The 20,863-nt window shown below is 41.7% G+C and overlaps 1 protein-coding gene across 1 annotated transcript in view; it reads left to right on the top strand.

The window, feature by feature from the left end:
• The first annotated feature begins 6,261 nt into the window (after window positions 1-6,261).
• TRPM5 (transient receptor potential cation channel subfamily M member 5) overlaps window positions 6,262-20,863 on the top strand; it is a 60,008-nt gene continuing 45,406 nt past the window's right edge. Inside the window, exons 1-4 of the mRNA XM_075065839.1 lie at window positions 6,262-6,439; window positions 11,375-11,544; window positions 17,609-17,789; window positions 19,530-19,696. Of these exons, the coding sequence (XP_074921940.1) occupies window positions 6,262-6,439; window positions 11,375-11,544; window positions 17,609-17,789; window positions 19,530-19,696 (696 nt within the window). The remainder of the gene's footprint in view (window positions 6,440-11,374; window positions 11,545-17,608; window positions 17,790-19,529; window positions 19,697-20,863) is intronic.

Genomic DNA, 20,863 nt, shown 5'->3' with positions numbered 1-20,863 from the left:
CTTTATGCAAAAGGCATGCTCACTTTTGCATATACTTCCTCTTTGAAATGCACGTAAAATTTGCTTAGTTTAGTAAACAAGTTTATGCTATAAAATAAGGGAAGTTGTGGGAAAAAAAAATCAGTCTAACAGTAGAGGTAAAGGGAATAGTTTTTGTGATAATTGCCCTGACGAGATCTCTATATAAGAAAAGATTTTGTGAGAGTAAAAAAAAATTATGCAAAATTATTTTATCCATTTTAAATGTGAAACAAGATATTTTTTAAAGATGGATTTAGCATTGCTTTTAAGGCGGGTTTTTTCTAAATTCCTTTACCTTGGCCTAAGTCTGTTTCCATTGAAGTCAATAGTTGGTTTCAATTGGAACAGAGTTAGGGCAATGCTGGGAACTTTTGAAAATTCTACTCTTAAGTTCTGGAAGTATAAAGGTCTAATAGATTAACAACAAAAAGCAGATCTGAGCATAGCCACAGCAGACTACTTCAGGCCTTTCCTAATTCTGAATTGTTGGTTTTATTTAGCTTATGGCCCCTTCCTCCAATATTCTGTCCATATGACAGTGTTCATATATAAGTCAACTTCAACTAAATTTTTCCAGTAAGATTTTGTATGGTATCTAACCCCACTCCCACCTCATACTAGTGATCCTGTGTGGAGAGTTGAAGAACTCTTCACTGAAAGGGGTTAAATAAAAGTTCCCACAGTGTACTATAGCAAATGTCACACTTCCCCACCCACACCCCAGCATGACAAATGGCTTCACTTTACCAACAATGTTATGGGTTGGCTCTGTCTGTCCGTCATTCTCTTCTTCCTACCTCCTCTTCTTCCATTATTTACTACCCCGCCCTTTCTTCTTTCCATTTTTTCTTTCCAACTTTTTCTCCAGCATTGATTCACATGTGAAACAAGCTGGTTAAAATCCACACGCAAATGTTTGTCGACTCACTAAAATTACAATATTCAAATATCCACAGGTTTTGTTTATTGCTTTCAGCTGATGATGTTGGAAATGAAAAGGAAAAGTCTATGTATTTGCATTAGCATTTTGCATGCTAGTCTGTTCAAAAGGAAGGGAACTTTTAAATGGATGTTGTTAACCAGCTTACGGATCGAATCCAAAGCTCCCTGAGATCAACCGAAAGACTTTAGTGAGTGCTGGATCTGTCCTTAAACCTCAAAATTTACCTACAAAAAGGAAGCAAAATATCATGCAGCGTGTTCTGTAGCAAAAAATTAAAAACCTTGTTTGGTTCAATAACAACCCTCTCAGCTTCTATATCTTTATCTGTTCTTGAGTTATTTCCTGGTGATCTTCTCCTCCTCCCCCCTCCCCATTTTTTTGGGTGCTCTCTATATTAATTATCTACACATATGCAAACACTATAACTATCTTTTACATAAGTCCCATAATATCAGTCTTCCTATAACGGAAACTGAACAATTTCAACTAACAATATAAGTTAAAATTTTCAAAGATATGTAGTGACTCCAAATCACTTAGGCATGCTTGAAAATGTTAACCATGGTTTCTGAATTTGCTACTTTATTGCTCAGCCACTTCATGTAGTTTTGTTTTGAGTTCCTTGCTTCAGCTTATGTTTGCCATCAGAAGATTTCTGGGCTTGGTATATTTTCTGGCACTGCGTTTGTCAAGTCATGAGGTTCACTAGTTAGACAATGCATTTCACAGTCATTACCAGTTTAAACCATAGCCTTTTTAGCTAGGATTTGAACCCAGATCTACAGGGCTGCAGTTATGTCAGCTGAGCTCAGAAACAGTTGCATACATTTATTGTATAATTCGAACAAGGTTTAAATTGGATTTTTAGATGATGCAGAGGAGCGGACTAAAATAGCTACACTTTTTCATATTTATAATTTATTAATTTTTCCAATACAACAAATGTACCAACATACCAGATTAATCATAATACACAAAGTAAGTAAAGAGGGTTAGGATGAAGTGATGGGAGGGGAAGTGCATATCTATCTTGAGAGTCTACATTAATCATAGTCTAAAAAGTCAGTCCAAACTGCTTTGAATTTTTCAGTCATTCCCCTTCTGCAGAATGCCTGTTGTAGCTCTACTCTCCACTTCTCAACAAAGTTTCATCCACTCTCATCTATTGGCATGTTATCACTGCTCTGAGCAGATTTAAGTGAAAAACTATTAAAAAGAGCTGCAGCCATAGGAGTTTTGTCTACAGAAGCTGCACCATTGTGAGCAAGGTTTAGATAATGTGTATAGTGCAGACAAGACCATAGGAACTATCCATTTTTCTGGTTCATCAGCCTAAACGAGGTTTAGAGGAGCCACCTCTGCTATATTTTAGGCAATATCCTACCACACAAAATAATCTCTGAACAAAAGTAAAGGGTCAGGGTTGGCTGGCCTTGCTGCTAAACCAGGGGTAAGCAACCTACATGAGCTGATTTTCAGTGGCACTCACACTGCCCAGGTCCTGGCCACTGGTCTGGGGGGCTCTCCATTTAATTTAATTTTAAATGAAGCTTCTTAAACATTTTTAAAACCTTATTTACTTTACATACAACAATAGTTTAGTTATATATTATAGAAAGACACCTTCTAAAAAACAAACATTAAAATGTATTACTGGCACGTGAAACCTTAAATTAGAGTGAATAAATGAAGACTCGGCACAGCACTTCTGAAAGGTTGCTGAACTCTGACCTAAACCAATGGGGACATGGCTTACTTATCTATCCCTTCTCATTGTGTGGAAAGCTGTTAATTAAAAGCTATGATCCAATGAAACTATGAGCCAAATAAAACTGATGGGATAGTTCCTGCTCTCATTGAAGTCATGGCAAATCTTCCATTAACTTCACTGCAACAGGATTGGGTCTAAGGTATTTGTACACGCTTACATGCCCAATTAACTCTGCTTCTGAAAAGGGCGGGGAATCTAACAGTGACTGAGTCAGAGTGGGGCTGCAGGTGAGAGCAGTATCCTATGCTCTCACTCAGTGCCCTGGTATATAGGAGGAGTTAATGCTACAATTAGACACTGAACTAATGACCAACACAGTCTCACTCTTTCAGTCAAACAACTCCAGACAATTCCCTTGTGGGCCGCTAATAAACACAAAGGGCAAAGACTGTATAATAAAAAGGATACAGCTCTCCAGGTGACATCTGCAGGCCTTGTTGTGACTAGTTGCCTGGCTGACTCCATCTTCATTAAAGTTCAGACTAAAGATTTGTTTCCATGAACATTTAGTGTGTGGTAAGCTTGGGTGTAAATCTGGCAGCAATAGTTGTCCATGTGGCCCCTGCTGGAGACTCCTGACCATTCTTTAGTGCACATTGATCTACCCCCACTTTAAAACAGAATGAGATCAACGTGCACTAAAGAACTGTTAGTGCTCGTCAGCAGGTTCCACACAGAGAGTTGGTCTGAGGCAGGCTAGGGTGGGGTAGATTCATATGCTAACTTATCACAAACTACATGTTCATGTAGACAAGCCGAAAGTTACCTAGGACCATGTATAAAAATGGTTCATGCTCAAATGACTCCAATTCATGCTTAAATCCTAGCATGGAGATAACCCAACCCTGGGCTACGTCGTTCACTCCTGTAGTAAAACCTACAAAAATGAATCTTTGTAGGCATCCCCATCATAGACTTCCTCACACACATTGTTCCTTTAAAGGGGCAGGGCATTCTCTTTATAAAATGAACCTGGATTGACCCCCAAATCCCACTGGATTTACAGGAGGTCAGAACCATCTACATTCAGGCCCAAGCCTATGCACCAGCTCTGGAGTCCCAGGATCCACACCCCTCCCCAACTGCCAACTCTCTGTTGCTGTGGCTCCAATGGAGCTGTTTTATCTAGGACCCCCTACTCCTAGGGCCCTTTTCAGAGGGGGATCCCCAGTATGGAGCAGGATTTCTGGGAAAGCTATTGCAATCTGATGCCTAGGGAATCCCAATGATGCCAGCAGGGGAAGGATCCTGACTCCCCACCTCACCTTGCATGGAGCACGTTCTGCAGGAAGTGGACATATATAAAATGGGGAACAACAGGCCAGGCAATAGTCCTGCTGAAAAGGATCTGGGGGTTATAGCGGATCACAAACTGAATGGTGAGTCAACAGTATGATGCTGTTGCCAAGGTGGCAAATGTCATCCTGGGATGTGTTAACATGAATGTCACATGTAAGACATGGGAGCTAATTGTTCCACTCTACTCAGAACTGGTGAGGCCTCAGCTGGAGTACTCTGTCCAGTTTTGGACACTACACTTCAAGAAAGATGTTAAATTGCGGAGAATCCAGAGAAGAGCAACAAAAATAAGAGGTTTAGAAAACATGGGCTCTGAGGAAAGGTAGAAGAAATTGGGCGTAATTAGTCTAGAGAGAAGATGACCGGAGGGGGAACAGAGTAATAGTCTTCAAGTACGAAAAAGGTGATCAGTTGTTTTCCATGTTCACCTAAGGTAAGACAGGAAATAATAAGCTTAGTATGAAGCAATGGAGATTTAGGTTGGATATTAGGCTTCTAATTATAAGGATAGTTAAGCACTGGAACATGTTACCTAGGAAGGTTATATCATCTTTGTCCTTGGAGGTTTTTAAGAACAGGTTATACAAATACTTGTCAGGGATGGTCTAGATATACTTAATCCTGCCTCAGCACAGGGCAATGGACTGGATGACCTCTTGAGATGTCTTCCATCTCTATATTTCTCTGATTCTATAACAGGAATGGAAAGTGCATTTGAATACTCCCCACTTCCTACCCCTTTTCCATGTGGGAACAGGATGCCTTTCCACCTGGATTTAGGCCTTAGTTCAACAAGCATATGCATAAGGGCTGTGCTGTGCTGAATCAGGGCATAAATGGGCACTGTCTTAACCCATATTAAGAAATGGCTTACACAACCCTGTGACAGCCTGGGTTCTACAAATAAATCCAGCTAGCTTAAACTATTATATGATTGTATATACCATTATAGAACAATCTGGCCCTGCCTACACACAAATACATTATAATGACACCTAAAAGTGTGCTATAGCTGAGGTATGCTGGGTGTGCTGGTAGTACTTATGGTATCACCTGATGTTGTAAATTATTCCATAACATGGCTGGGCCTTGTCTATGCCAGCCATTGGTGCCATTCAGAAACATGGTTCCAGCCAACAGTTTTCTTGGACCAAGACAGTTTGGGTCCTGTCTGAGCTTCAGTGTCAGCTGTGGTAGGGACCAGTCACAATATGGAAGCCCTCAACACAATTTAAATCTTGGTTCAGGACTGGGTGGTAACAAATTGTGCTATAGTATTAGGCCATGGTATTACAGGCCCCAATCTTATAATGGCTCAGTCCTGGCAGCATGCTTTAAATACTTTAAAAGACTACTTCACAGAAATAGTGACTCATGAGACTGGATCATACAGTGAATCATTCACGCTTAGGCCATCACCAGGTATAAATGATGTTGATTTATGTGTAGGTGGCACTGACAACTGTATTTTTTTTTTAAACTGTATTAACTTGCTAGGCTAGTTTGAAAAAGTTTTCTGGGTTATTGTGTTTCGGTTACAGTATAATTAGTCACATTCTTTCCATGGACATTGGAAATTAAAGACAATGGAAGCATCCAGGTCAGAATCCGACCCAATAATATTAATAATACCTATCTTTTATATAGACAGTAAAGTTATAAAAAGATGTATTTAGCTAGACCTGGTCCATACTTAAAGTAAGGCTGTCAAATACATTGTGTTTGGGCTTGGTTGGTTTTTAAACACGCACACAGAGGTTGGTGAGAAAGTCTCATTTCACGCCCTCCCCCCCCCCCCACTGCTTACCTTTTAAAACCAGTTATTTTTGTTTAGGTATGGGCATCTGTTGGCCTCACAGAGAGTGGAAAAGCTCAGAATTAGAGTTCATTGAAATTTTCTGAAAGTTTGATTTTACAATGAAAAATATTCATTAAAATTTTAGAGGGAAAAAAAGGCAAAATATTTCCCCCTAGGTTTTTCAATCAGTTCTGCTTGTGGCATATTCCTCTCTCCTTCTTGGAAGGAGATGTTTTTAATTTTCCCCATCAGTACATGGGCTAATCTCCCATTAGCCACTATCTGCCTTTTCTGATTAATACTTTTCCTGGATCCTTACAATCAAACAATGGACCACATACTCAATTGATGTAAATCAACAAAGCTCAGCTGACTTCTATGGAATATACTGACTTATACCACGTGAAGATCTGGCCCAACAGTGGTAACATGATGCACTTGGAGTCCAGTGCAGTTTTAGGGCTGGATTTGATGCCTATTGAAACCAACGACAGTCTTTCCACTGACTTCAAAGGGAAGCATTTCAAGAAGATCCAAGAACAAGAGGAGGCAAATGAAATTACAATTAATTGTAATAGATCATTAGTCAATACATTGTCAATGCAAGGTTTGTTTTGTAAAGAACAAACACCAACTAATCCAAGAGGAAATAATAGAATTTATTTTCTGTTTATCCTCTTCATTGCTGCCTACCATATTAAATACCTAGGGGAAAATGTAAGTCATGTGCTGCTCTATGTTCAATACCTGCTACAGTCCCATTGCAGTACATAGTTTCAAATAAAAAGCAGGCCCTTAAAAGAACAATGTTGTGTTCTAGCTCAGCACAGTGATAGCTGATCATGACAGTGGAAGCGGTAAAATAAAGATAATCTGTACTAGTTTAGAAAACTTTAGGGAAAGTGAAGAAAACCTTTAGCTTCTGATGGGCTTACACTGAAATATACCTATCTCCATTTTGAAAATGGAGGCAAGTGATCTGGATGCTAGGATGTTTGTATTGTACTGTGAATCACTTGGATTCCATTCCATAGCTGCCTGGAACAACAAATGCAAAACAGCAGTGGCACAAAACCAGCGTTTGGCATTTGCGTTTGAAGGCAAATATCTGCAAATTGTTTGGATATGATCTTTATGGCAAACGAGTCACGCTATTTTCATGGAGTTTGTTTCATGTTTTTGCTGAATGCAGAGAGCGCCCGTTACAACTTACAAAGTTCTATGGCCTCTGTTATATAGGAGGTCTGTCTAGATGATCACAATGGTCCTTTCTGGCCTTAGAATCTATGAATATCCCCTCCAAAAAGAATTACATACAAAAGCAACGTTTACTAGTTTCATTAGTTACTGCTTGTCACTGTGCTAGGCCAGACATGCAAGAGAATCAGCATTTAAGTGCAAGCATATTAAGAGTCCAACTCTTTATTCCTGGTGATTAGAGAATAGATCCAAGGGGAATAAACAAACACTGGAATTAGAATCAGTTCTTACTAAGAAATGCAGTGCCATCTGTTGGAATGATCTGCAATGTCACCTGGACAAAATGTACAGGAAACTAAGAAATTCCATACCAGAATAGCTCAATGTCTCATCTAACCTTGTTGCCAACTCTATATATGACTGTAGGAGGTGCTTGCATGGATGCCATCCTGAATTGTGTTCAATTTCAGGGTTGATGTTTTGCCACTCTGCTGTCAGAACCACCTTTCCTGCTTTGTATAATGCAGGCATTTCTTCCTGGATCACAACCCTATCTGCTGGGCAGCTGTACTGGTTATTACTAACATTGGCTCCAGTATTATCACAAACCAGGCCAGCGACTGAAGCCCCCATGTCTTGATCACTGCATGAAGGTGCTTTATTATTGCCCCACTGTTGCCTATCTAGTCTCCAGAAGAGCAGGTCAGATGTAGGGTCACACGATTAGTGTCAGTCTAGGGGATTGTATCTGTAAAAATAACTATCCAAATGCCAAAGAGAAACTTCTGTATATAACCTGAGATTGTTAATAGGGTTAATCAATGGATACCCAAAAAGTATATCTTTCACCATCTGAGAATCTTTGTCCTGAAAACAAAATCTGGCTAGAACATGCCCAGACTTTGGATAAATTTGGAACCGGTTCCAGACCTGAAATTTGTGACGCAGGCTCATCTCTAAGGCCCAAACCAACCTTCCAGATCGAAATATCCCCAAACTTTGGTCAAGTTTGACTTCAAGATGAGCCCAAGCAGGAGTCTTACTACACCACCATAAAACATAGTAGATAAAACATAAAATATACAAAGAGATGTTAAGAGTAACAAGAAGGTTTTCTTCAGGTATGTTAATAACAAGAAGAAAGTCAAGGAAAGTGTGGGCCCATTACTGGATTAGGGAGGAAACCTAGTGACAGAGGATGTGGAAAAAGCTAATGTACTCAACGCTTTTTTTGCCTCTGTCTTCATGAACAAGGTGAATTCCCAGACTACTGAACTGGGCAGCACAGCATGGGACCAGCCCTCTGTGGAGAAAGAAGGGGACGAGCACAAGTCCATTTAGAAAAGTTGGACGAGCACAAGTCCATAGGGCCGGATAAGCTGCATCCAAGGGTGCTAAAGGAGTTGGCTGAAGTGATTGCAGAGCCATTGGCCGTTATCTTTGAAAAGTCATGGTGATCAGGGGAGGTCCCGGATGACTGGAAAAAGGCTACTGTAGTGCCCATCTTTAAAAAAGGGAAGGAGGAGGATCCGGGGAACTACAGGCCAGTCAGCCTCACCTCAGTCCCTGGAAAAATCAGGTAGCAGGTCCTCAAGGAATCAATTCTGAAGCACTTAGAGGAGAGGAAAGTGATCAGGAACAGTCAGCATGGATTCACCAAGGGCAAGTCATGCCTGACTAACCTGATTGCCTTCTATGAGGAAATAACTGGCTCTGTGGATGAGGGGAAAGCAGTGGATGATTTTAGCAAAGCTTTTGATACGATCTCCCACAGTATTCTTGATGGCAAGTTAAAGAAGTATGGGCTGGATGAATGGACTATAAGGTGGATAGAAAGCTGGCTAGATCGTCGGGCTCAACGGGTAGTGATCAATGGCTCCATATCTAGTTGGCAGCTGATATCAAGCGAACTGCCCCAAGTGTCGGTCCTGGGGCCGGTTTTGTTCAATATCTTCATTAATGATCTAGAGCAGTGTTTCCAAAACTTGGGATGCCACTTCTGCAGGGAAAGCCCCTAGCGGGCTGGGCCAGTTTGTTTACCTGCGGCATCCGCAGGTTTGGCCACTCATGGCTCCCACTGGTCGCGGTTTGCTGCTCCAGGCCAATGGCCTTCCTGCAACTCCCGTTGGCCTGGAGCAGCAAACCACGGCCAGTGGGAACCATGATTGGCTGAACCTGCGGACGTGGCAGGTAAACAAACTGGCCTGGCCTGGCCCAGCCTGCCAGAGGCTTTCCCTACAGAAGCAGCGTCCCAAGTTTGGGAAACACTGATCTTGAGGATGGCGTGGACAGCACCCGCAGCAAGTTTGCAGATGACACTAAACTGGGAGGAGTGGTAGATACTCCTGAGGGTAGAGATAGGATACAAAGGGACTTAGAAAAATTAGAGGATTGCGCCAAAAGAAATCTGATGAGGTTCAACAAGGACAAGTGCAGAGTCCTGCACTTAGGATAGACGAATCCCATGCCCTGCTACAGACTAGGGACCAAATGGCTAGGCAGCAGTTCTGCAGAAAAAGAACTAGGGGTTATAGCGGACGAGAAACTGGATATGAATCAACAGTGTGCCCTTGTTGCCAAGAAGGCTAATGGCATTTTGGGCTATATAAGTAGGTGCATTGCCAGCAGATCAAGGGACGTGATCATTCCCCTCTATTTGACATTGGTGATGCCTCATCTGGAATACTGTGTCCAGTTTTGGGCCCCATGCTACAAGAAGGATGTGGAAAAATTGGAAGGAGTCCAGCAGAGGGCAACAAAAGTGATTAGGGGGCTGGAGCACATGACTTATGAGGAGAGGCTGAAGGAATTGGGATTGTTTCATCTGCAGAAGAGAAGAATGAGGGGGATTTGATAGCTGCTTTTTCAACTGCCCAAAAAGGAGTTCCAAAGAGGATGGATCTAGACTGTTCTCAGTGGTACCAGATGACAGAACAAGGAGTAATGGTCTCAAATTGCAGTGTGGGAGGTTTAGGTTGGATAATCAGGAAAAACTTTCACTAGGAGGGTGGTGAAGCACTGGAATGGGTTGTCTAGGGAGGTGATGGAATCTCGTTCCTTAGAGGTTTTTAAGGTCAGCCTTGACAAAGCCCTGGCTGGGATGGTTTAGTTGGGGATTGGTCCTGCTTTGAGCAGGGGGTTGGACTAGATGACCTGCTGAGGTCCCTTCCAACCCTGATCGTCTATGATTCTATGAATTTTCATACAGGTGTAAGGTGGTTTTGCTTTTTTCAACCGTAGCATCTTTAGCCAGTCTGTGGGAGAGTAACAGACACATGACAAACAGATTTCACTGACTAAATTGCTGGTTTAAACCCCAACACATAGCACAGTTCCACTAGATTCACACAGGTTAACGCAAGAGGAACTTCTCATGGATTTTAGTTACAGGTGAGTTTCTGCAAAATTGGGAGCATTCTGTCTTGGTGGGCTTCCCTCTTCTGCAAATGCATAGCTACATCCACGTACGGATGGGAGCGTGAGACTTTTATGTTGTGCCCGACAGCTACAGAGCATTCAAGTCTCACACTGAAAATGAGACACATGCAATCAGTAAGTCATTCCCATGAACAACTGGGGCTGAACCTCCCCCCAAACAGCTTCATGCCAGTACAAAAGCATCAACTTTGTTATTTTGGGTTGCTACACAACACAGCATCTGGGTAGCACAATGGGATGACAACACCAAGAAGTTGCAACACAAACATCACTAGTTGCTGCCATGAGCACAACTGTTGTTTCATGCCAAGGCCCCTCTTTTCAGCTTGAGAGACCTTGGTTCAATTCCTGGCTCTGCCGTAGATTTCCCATGTGACCTTGGGCAACTCATGTCAAATCTTTGTGCCTTGGCTCCCTATCTGCCAGAGGAGTATTATAGTACTTCCTTTGTCTCGTCTTCTTTGATCCTAAACTCTGCTGTATATGTGCACAATAGGAGAAAGCCCTCACACACTTAGTAAATGGGACTCCCGTCTTGTCTGTAATATAATGTTATGCTACTACTATAACATATTAATATTCAGACAAAATGCTAAAGCAGGGGTAGTCAATAGGCGGACCACGGGCCAAATCCAGACAGCCAGATGCTTTTGAACTGACCCCAAAATCTTTTTATTTACTTATTATAATTGTTATTAATTTTTAATTATATTCTCCGGTCTGAATCTTGACCAAGAAATTTGGACCTCAACAAAAAAATAAATTGACTACTCCTGTGATAAAGGGTAAAATAGGGGAATACAGATGAACACTCCAAATGAAGAGTAATTGTTATTTATTAACTTTGGCAAATTTTGTGACTTTCCCAATCTAACCTGAATATTTTTAAACTCTCATCTTTAAGTGCTCCATTATTTCAGAGAATCCGTCTGCACTAATTACCACACCACTGTTCCAATGGAAGACACCGAAGCCAAACTTTGCAGTAATGACAAAGAAGAAGCACTCAGAAGGGAATTGCCATACTGTACAGGAGAAATTGACTTCATGGCTTCCGGAAAAAAACGTGGGAAGGTATGATACTTCTCCCATTAAGGAACTTCAGGTTCTTGACTTCTATTTCTATTGTCAGATTAGTTAATTTGTATTACACTAGCATGCAAAGTTTCAAAAACAGGATTGGAGTATCAGTGCTGTGTGCTGTACAAGCCCATGTGAAGTCATGGTACTTGCCCCAGAGAGCTTACAATCTAATTTAAAATAAGACACACAAATGCAACAAACAAGAAGAATGGAGGAAGGGGTGGGGGCTGACAGTTATAAGATCACTTGGTTACATAAATAAGCATCATGCACAACTGGATGGCTTTGAACCATTTACACTTTTTTAGTTTATTTTACCCTTCCCAGCTTTGTCTATTTGCATATCATTTGCCTATTTCAGCTTCTGCCCATCAATTTTTTAAATGTCTACTTTTTAAAACATTTTAAAAATGTATCCTTTGCCTATTTATTAAAATTCTACCCTGACTTCTTCCCTCTGTACTTCCAGAAGAAGTTTCTGTTACCTTCTATCCATCCCATATCCATAATCTCACTCTTGGATGCTACCAAGTAAAAAACTCTCCCAAGACAAGTGCTCCACAGTCACTGAGACTCCAGAACTCCTCTTAGCCACTCACCAAGGGTTGTGCTGATGAAGGCATGGGATTCTGAGCAGATCCTTAGCTGGTGTAAGTCAGCATAGCTACTTTGACCTAATGAAGCTATACTGATTTACACTAGCTGAGGATCTGGCCCAAAATGTGTAAAGTGCAAAGTAATGGCAAGGTGAATCAGTGACAAAGGTAGGAAGAGGACTCAGGCATCCCAGGCTCCCAGCCCTGCATTCCAACCACTGGACACCCCTGCCTCTGGGGCAGTGGTTCTCAACCAGGGGTACGCAGAGGCCTTCCAGGGGGTACATCAACTCACCTAGCTATTTACCTAGTTTTACAACATGCTATGTAAAAAGCACTAGTGAAGTCATACAAACTAACATTTCATATGGACAATGACTTGTTTGTACTGCTCTATAGACTATACACTGATATGTAAGTACAATATTTATATTCCAATTGATTTATTTTACAATTATGTGGTAAAAATGAGAAAGTCAGCAATTTTTCAGTAACAGTGTGCTGTGACTTTGTATTTTTGTGTCTGATTTTGTAAGCAAGTAGGTTTTAAGGGAGGTGAAACTTGGGGGTAACCAAGACAAATCAGACTCCTGAAAGGGATACAGTAGTCTGGAAAGGCTGAGAGCCACTTTGCTAAGGGATATGCGTATGCATTTGCATTCGCAATCATATTCAGCCAAATGACACCTTCAAGACTCTAGTGTCACTTATTACCCAGTATACAACACAGAGAAGGTGAAAACCTCACCTATGTCAGTCACCTATTTATTTTTTAACTTTGGAAAGTGCTCAGATGCCACAGCAATGTGTGTGGTTTAGTGACCATACAAAAGGTAACAAACTCATGCATTCAAAATAGGCAGATGCAAAAGAAAAAGGAGGAAGGATACAAAAATACAGTGGGATTTCCTATCTAAACTGCAACAACAAATATACTTATAAAATGGTTACTAGCAGCCACGTTTAAAAAAAAACCCAACAGGATTAGTGATTAAAAAATTGCTACAACTTTTAAGGGGCCTGATTTTCAGAAAGGACTGAGCACCCATGCTTTGAAAAATCAGGCAGCTTTACAATGTTTCAAGTTGGGTATCCAAAAAAAGAACAGGTTCCCAAAATCACAAGGCACTTTTAAAATCTTGGCCTATGCATATTTCACTAAAAACGTGCAGTACAAAATAAATGAAAACGAATGATCAAACTCTATGCTGCATCCCTATGGAAGGCACAGCCCAGGGAGACTTGCAGGTAGGAAACTGTGCCTTTTAGACTGTAGGCTGCTGCAGGACCAAAACAGTCCCTGATGTTACGTAGGCAGCCCTAGGAGCTGCTCTCAGTTATAGCAGCCTCCACAGCATTACCAGACCAGACACAGTGGTTTAATTTGTTTCCCCATCCCTGGTTCTATCCCCAGCACCCAACAGTATGCCAACAGGCCAGCACAAGACAGGGACAGGTGGTCCAATACAAAGTTTATCCCTGGGGAATTCTCCCTGGCCCCTTGTGGGCTTCTTTACCATCCTAATACACCATTAGAATGCATGTAGGGGCTGGAGTCCCTCTTGGAGTCTGCACCCAGAAGACCTTACAACAAAAGTAAGATAAAAACAGGAGGAAGCATCGGATTCATGGAGGCAGTGATAAAGGGTGTTATTGATAAGATCACACAGTGGCGTGTGTGAGTGGTATGCATGTTGAGAGTTATACAGGTTACTGTTCAGCAGATTTTTTAAAACAGTCTAAGGCTTCCTTGTAGAAGCCTATTTTGTTGGAGGCAATATGTATAAATAGGTGGTTTTAACACTTTTTCTTTTGTTTCTGTTGTTCTGTAATTTGTACCCATCCTTATTTAAAAAAAAAACAACAACCAATATCTTTTATAGTATATAATAAAAGCAAGCCTTGTTGGAAACAAAACAGCATGTGATTTAAAGTGTCATATATAAACATTAAGTCACTGTTCATTCTATAGTAATGGGCTTTAGAAGTAAGACACCACACTCATGAATAGCCCTAGGAAATTAGATCATAATCATATATCAAAGTATGTCCACAGTTGAATGGTGGGCTGGGAAAGCTTAGTACAATGGGGATATGTGGTTGCAGTACTTAGCTCTAGTCTACAGCAATGGTCTAGAAGACTTGTATGTACTATACTCTTCTGGTAGATATTTTAAGAGCTGAGGCACTTTGGTTTATTTCCTCTGGCTGATCCTATTGACATCACTGATCTGTTTTAGACTTTTAATGCCAATCCAATGATGAAAACCATGCATCGTATTTAGTAAATACATCAGCAAAGAAATCTTTGCTTGTCACTGAACTCTGGATCACTGAATTATCAACAGATTATCTGAGTCAAACAGGTATCCACAGAAAGTAGAAATCCAGCACAAGTGAAGCCAGTGGGAAGAGAGCATAAACTAAAGCAGGTCATGAAAATTAGGAAGGCTAAGAGAGTATTTGAAGAGCAAATAGTCAAAGACATAAAAACAGACAAGAAATAATTCAGATAGTGCAGAAACAAGAAGTCTGTGACAAAATGGTTAAGCCCACTGGACTCCACAGGAGTCAAGACAGCAGTTGAGGAGGACAAAGACATTGAAAAAGAACTCAATAATGCATCAGAACTTAACAGGATTAAAAAAGACATAACTAGATATTTATATGGATAACATCCAAGATTTATTTTTTTAAAAGGAATATTAAACCTTTTCCTTACAAAAAAGTCAAAAACTGGGTGATGGAGGTTGGGCAGACATTCTCTTCTACTGGAAGGTTTTTCCATACTTGTCCACCACAGGGTCTTCTGCACCTTCTTCTGATATATTTTGTACTGGTCAGTGCCAGAAAGAGTATTAAGCTAAAACTTGTGACTTTGGGCATCACTTAGTCTCTCAGACTCAGTTCCACATCTATAAAATGGGGATAATAGTACTTCCCTATCTCAAAGGGGTGTGGTGAGGATAAATACACTTACGATTTTGATGTGTTCAGGGACTATGGTGATTGCTGCCCACCTGTTGATCTGATATGGCAATTCCTAAGGCAGAACTGCCTCAGCAAGGTCTGCAGGATCAGTCCTAATGTTTGGGTCTGTCAGACTCACTGTCCTGAAGTGCTTCCTCATGGCAAGACTCAGCATTGCAGTCTCTCTGCTTCACTATCCCCTCCAGACTTCAGTGGTCTGGGCAGTGACATAGCCTTTTGACCAGGTCACAGAAAAAGAACCACATCCTCCAGAGTGTGATAGGTCAAGCCCTGCCTGGGACACCCACCAGCTTCCGGCAGAGGCACCTGCCTCAATTTTTACTCTCTTTCATCCATAAGAGGGGCATAGTCCTTCAGTGTCCCATACAAAGCCTACCCCTGGACATACATTTATTCACATACACCAGTGCAGTAATACCCTAAAATCTTGTAAGTCAAACCATTCTCCAATTTCTGTAACAAACATACAAAGATAGAGGGAGATTTTCCCATTCCTCTCTCCAGGAAGATCACCTTCACAGCACCCACCCAAAAGTCAATAGCAGCAGCACTTTGTTCCCATTTACCCCCGATATAGGGCCACACTCTCCAGACATCCCTATCTGAGAGTGATCCATTTCTTGCTGCCTTTCACTCACTTCTTCATCCAGAGGGCTCTCCACTTCTGCAACGTTTTACTCCTCCAGACATGCCTGCCTGTGAGTCCTATCCCTGCCCAGGAGCACCCACAACAGCTTTCTTGCTTCTGGGTTCAGCTCTTCTGACCAAGCCAGATCCTCTTTGGGTCACTGCCCAAGCCTTCTACTCATCGGGGTCCCCAGCTTGTGTCAGTTCTCTCCAACACTCCTGTTATAGGTTCCATAGGAGCTCAGCTTTCTCTACTGGATCTCCTGAAGCTCTCTCCCAAGAAGCTCCTGCCAGCTCTTCCTTGCTGTTTCCTGTCTCCGAGTCTGAGGCAGTTCTCACCACACCACCTCCTGCATTGACTCTTCTCAGGCTCTGACTCTCCAGGTCTCCTTCCCTCTAGGGCCAGGTGCCCTCTCAAGCCTAAATTGACCAGTCATAGGCACATTGGCCTCTTCCCTCTAAGGGTACATCTACACTCGAATAAAAGACCCGGGGCCCAGCTGCAGCTGGCCTGGGTCAGCAGGTCTGGACTCACGATGATTGGGCTGCAGGGCTAAAAATAATAATAAATAATAATAATAAAATCATTGTGAAGACATTTGGGCTCAGGCTGGAACCTGGACTCTGGGGCCCTCTCCCCTCACAGGGTCCTAGAGCTCAGGCACCAGTCTGATCCTAAACATTTATACTGCAGTTTTACAGCCCTGCTACCTGAGCCCAACCCAGGTGACCCAGGCCATCCACGGGTGTTTAATCACTGTGTAGATGTACCCTTAAAGGGCCAATGTTACTGTTACTCTATGACACAAGGTGTCTAAACTCAAGGGAACAAAATTTCTTCTGCCCTTCCCAGATGCAATTCTCTGCAGTCTCTTTCCCGCTCTCCTAGTCTCTGCAGAGTTCTTCCTTCCTCTGTTACAGAGCACCACCTCACAGGGCTTTCTCCCTTGACACCTGGGTCCTCTCAAGCTGCTGACCCTCAAGACCTCTCTCCTGGAGACTCTCCTCTCTCAGGCCTGCTTCTGAAGTCTCCTTCTCCTCAATTGCCTTCTCCCTTTAGGGAGAGTCCCAGGATACAAACTCCTTCCTGCAGACCCCTCTGTGGTTCCTTTCCCAGAGAGCATAAACTCCCAACTACCTCTCTCCGGGGTCACCTCTCTCTTGCCCTACATTTACAGGAAACACCCAGTCTGGTTCTCCCCAGCTGGGTCTAGTCCTTAATGACCCGTCTCCCCTGCAGGTGACACAGATTGGGCTAATTGGGTTGTCATGCTCCCCTTAAACTCTGTCACTGCCAGCGTGGGGTTTGTACACCCCAGCACAGGCTTCCTGTCCACAAAAAGTTTTATGTCCTACACCACCTTGACCTGACATGCCAAGTCTCACTCTTCTTGGAGACAAACTCCTTCTTTTTGAATATTAAGGTCTATTAGTACAGTATTTTACTGTTATGGTGAAGGATTTTTCCTATCTGTTCCAATTATATATATATAACATCTCTGACCCATTCTCTACAGTAAAACCATAATTTGATGAACACCAATCTTGCTAATGACCAGGTACTGCATACAAACCATTTCCACTAATGGGAGGACAGAGGGTGGAGAGAAAGGGAAATCACATAAAAATGATCTTGATGAAGAACAAGTCAACATCTCTTCATGTTCTGATGCCTCCAATGCATTAGAAATCACTTTACAGTGGTATGAGGGAAGAGTAAAGCAATGCAGTGTACTACACTGCAACTTATGCTCTGTATTTGCTGTAGTTTTGAAAGGTACAATTTTACCAATTAATTTGTAAAGATAGGGGTTATACTGTACTGCTTTTGTTTATTACAGTTTGTTAAAGTTCCATGTGCCATCCATCCTGGAGTTATATTTGATATTATGATCAACAAATGGAACCTACCTGCTCCCAACTTGGTTGTCTCTTTAGTTGGAGAAGAAGAAAACTTCCAAATGAAATCTTGGTTACGGGACACCTTAAGAAAAGGACTTGTAAAGGCCACAGAAAGCACTGGTTGGTTCAACTTCCAAAATCGGGAACATAATTTCTACTACCTCCACCCTAAAAAGTCCCCATCCAGCATTTGCCAATCTTTCATGATTAATTTCAGTGGAACTGCCCATATGCATAACAATTAAATACATGCTTAAGGGCTTTGCTGGATGGTGGCCTACACCTGTATTAAGATATGTATTAATGATAGTCAAACTGCAGTAACTTGTATCTCAATTATTTACTATTTCATTCAGATTACTCCAGGCGTGGTTCTTGCAACTGACAAACATTTGAAGTGCAGTTATACTCTAAAAGGTGATGGGGAAAAAGATGTCACAGTGGGATCCATATCAGTTTTCTCTCCCAAGCTTCCTATTAGTGGCAGGATTTTCAAAAGCACTCAGCATTGGCCTAACTACACTCCCATTGAAGTCAGTCTTGACTGCATTGGGAACAGAGTTGAGACAAGAGAGAACTTCTGAAAAATACCACCTGAATCTTTTCACCTTATGATTAAAAGTGTGTGTTTTTGTGTCTTTTAACTGGCATCTGAAAGTCAAACTGACCTATTGTGGGCATCACATCCTCACCATTCATAGAGAATTTTTTATTGGAACTGAGTTGACAATTTTGTTAAGTGATGCGGAAACCAGAAGAAAATCTAGTTCACTGGTTCATCTGTCAGTTAAGAAGCCATTTTTTCTTTGCCCTATGAGCATAACTGCATTTTGAAGTTTATAAAGTGCTTAAAGCATACTTTAGTGCTCAATATAGTATATACTCTGTTCATATTGCTTTGCTGGTTCTGGAAAAAAAAAATGGTCACAGTGCCGTTTTGCTTTTCATTACTAAAAAAAGCCAAGTACTAAGGTAGTGTCAGAAGTATCATAAACAGAAATAGTTATTGAGATCATTGCAGCTGCTGTTTACACTTACTGTGCACTTCCTATGCTGCAAGTCATCTCAATACCTACAAGCGGACAGTGCTAAGGACTTATTTTTATTTTACTTTACTTTTTGTCTACTGACACAGTTTGCAGAATATGCTAAATCATTTAGCGAGGATGACCTCAAGTGGTGTGGTTGTCACTACAGCATTTGGGTCTGGTAACCACCGTGGCTTGCCCTAGGCACATGAAGAATAAACAGAGCCCTGTTCTTTTGAGGACAGTATACCAGAGAGAAAGGAGAAGAGAGTGTCAGATACTTTCTTATAGAGCTAAATGGAAAAACCCTAACGCAGCATCTCATCTACCAGCCATTTCCAACATCCCATGATCAGTCCTGCCAATTTAGTCCTCCATCCCAATTGCAAGATGCCACCTCCCCAGTTCCCACCCTCCACCCCTTCTCCCAAGAAGTAGTAGTGCCCCAGATATGCAGACTGTCATATCTTTACTTCCAGTAATATCATTCTGCCTCTAGATGATTCTTCGTGCTCCATCGAACATCCCAGATGGAATTATGGTCCCTGTTAAACCAAGATGACAAAGCTGGAACTCAAGATGTGTGAAACATGTTTGTTTGTGCCTATCATTTGTCATTGCTTTCTTTAATAAAAGTGTTCTGTTTAGTACTGACTGTAATTCTATATGTAATGACACAAATTATTGATATCCGCTTGAGGCATCAAAGATTGACTTCTCAGATGCCCCAAGAATATCTAGAGCCAGCCTGGACAAACACATAGTTAGAGGTATTTATATGCCAAATGGTAAAGCAACTAACTCCATAATGTTTTTATTGAATTAATTTCAGGTGCCTGGATCTTTACTAGTGCTCTACGTGTTGGAATAACGAGGCATATAGGGCAAGCAGTCCAAGATCATACACTGGCTAGTACTTCAGCCAGAGTAAGAGTGATTGCAATAGGAATAACTTCACTGGGAAAAATTCAGCATGGAGAGATTCTGGACAAAGTGAAGGTATTTTTCTCATAACACTTATAGTACGGAATCATTTAAATATGAACTGCCTCTCCAAAAATAATTACTAATGGTAGGCAGCAAAACAGTTAAGCTGCTCTAGATGACAACGTCAAGGAGCAAAATGAGAATGAACAGGAAAGATCTGAAATTATATTAGGATCATAATGATTTTGCACCATGTGCATGCACTCCATAGACATCTCCCCCGCTTAACAAGCAATGCTGCAAATATCCAGCAGGTGTCGGTATTATACATTTGATTAGTACAGAGCCCAGGAGAAAAGTGCTGACTTAAGAAGAGCTTGGAGGAAGAACTTCTTTATATATTAATAGGATACCACTAATATTTTTCTACATTCTACAGTCACTATAAAATTAGTCACTACAAAAACTAATTCCCCCCCCCCCCCCCCGCTGATACTCACACCTTCTTGTCAACTGTTTGAAAATTGGCCACCTTGATTACATTGAACTCATTAGCACTACAACAGTAATTTTTCCTCCCTTCTTGTCAACTGTTGAGAATAGCCCACTTCCACCTTAATTGAATTGGCTCATTAGCACTGACTTCCCACTTGATAAGGCAACTCCCATCTTTTCATATGCTGTATATTTATACCTACCTACCGTATTTTCCACTCTATGCATCTGACGAAGCAGGTTTTAGCCCATGAAAGTTTAAGCCCAAATAAATTTTTTGGTCTGTGAGGTGCCACAAGGACTCCATGTTGTTTTTGCTGATACAGACTAACACGGCTACCATTCTGAAACCTAAATTTACACTGTGTGTATACACAGAAGATGGCCTAAAGAGCCAGTTGCAGATCCTTGATCCTGGGGCTAACTCTGCATATTTTTATTTATCAGTCAGTGCCACAGATCTGCTCAGTGCTATACTCAGTGCCTCATCCTTGGCTCCAGAGAATGAGAAGGATCTGGGTCATGCCCTGGGATTGATTTCCGCCCTCAGGATTACACCTCAGTTCTTTGTGACCCCTGGCCAAACTGTGTCGGTAGAGGGCTTGGGGTTGCAGAGGGTCCCTGGGTTTAGGATTTGGCCCTCGGCTACTGAAATTTGCTCTTGATCATCAGGCCCAGTCAATTATTTATATGGTACCACTGCTGTGCACAGAACTGTCCAGGCATGTACAATGACACATCCCT

This window comes from Chelonoidis abingdonii, chromosome 4, assembly GCF_003597395.2.
Source record: "Chelonoidis abingdonii isolate Lonesome George chromosome 4, CheloAbing_2.0, whole genome shotgun sequence".
In the NCBI taxonomy this organism is placed as follows: domain Eukaryota; kingdom Metazoa; phylum Chordata; order Testudines; family Testudinidae; genus Chelonoidis; species Chelonoidis abingdonii.
This window is presented reverse-complemented; position numbering and strand designations above follow the sequence as displayed.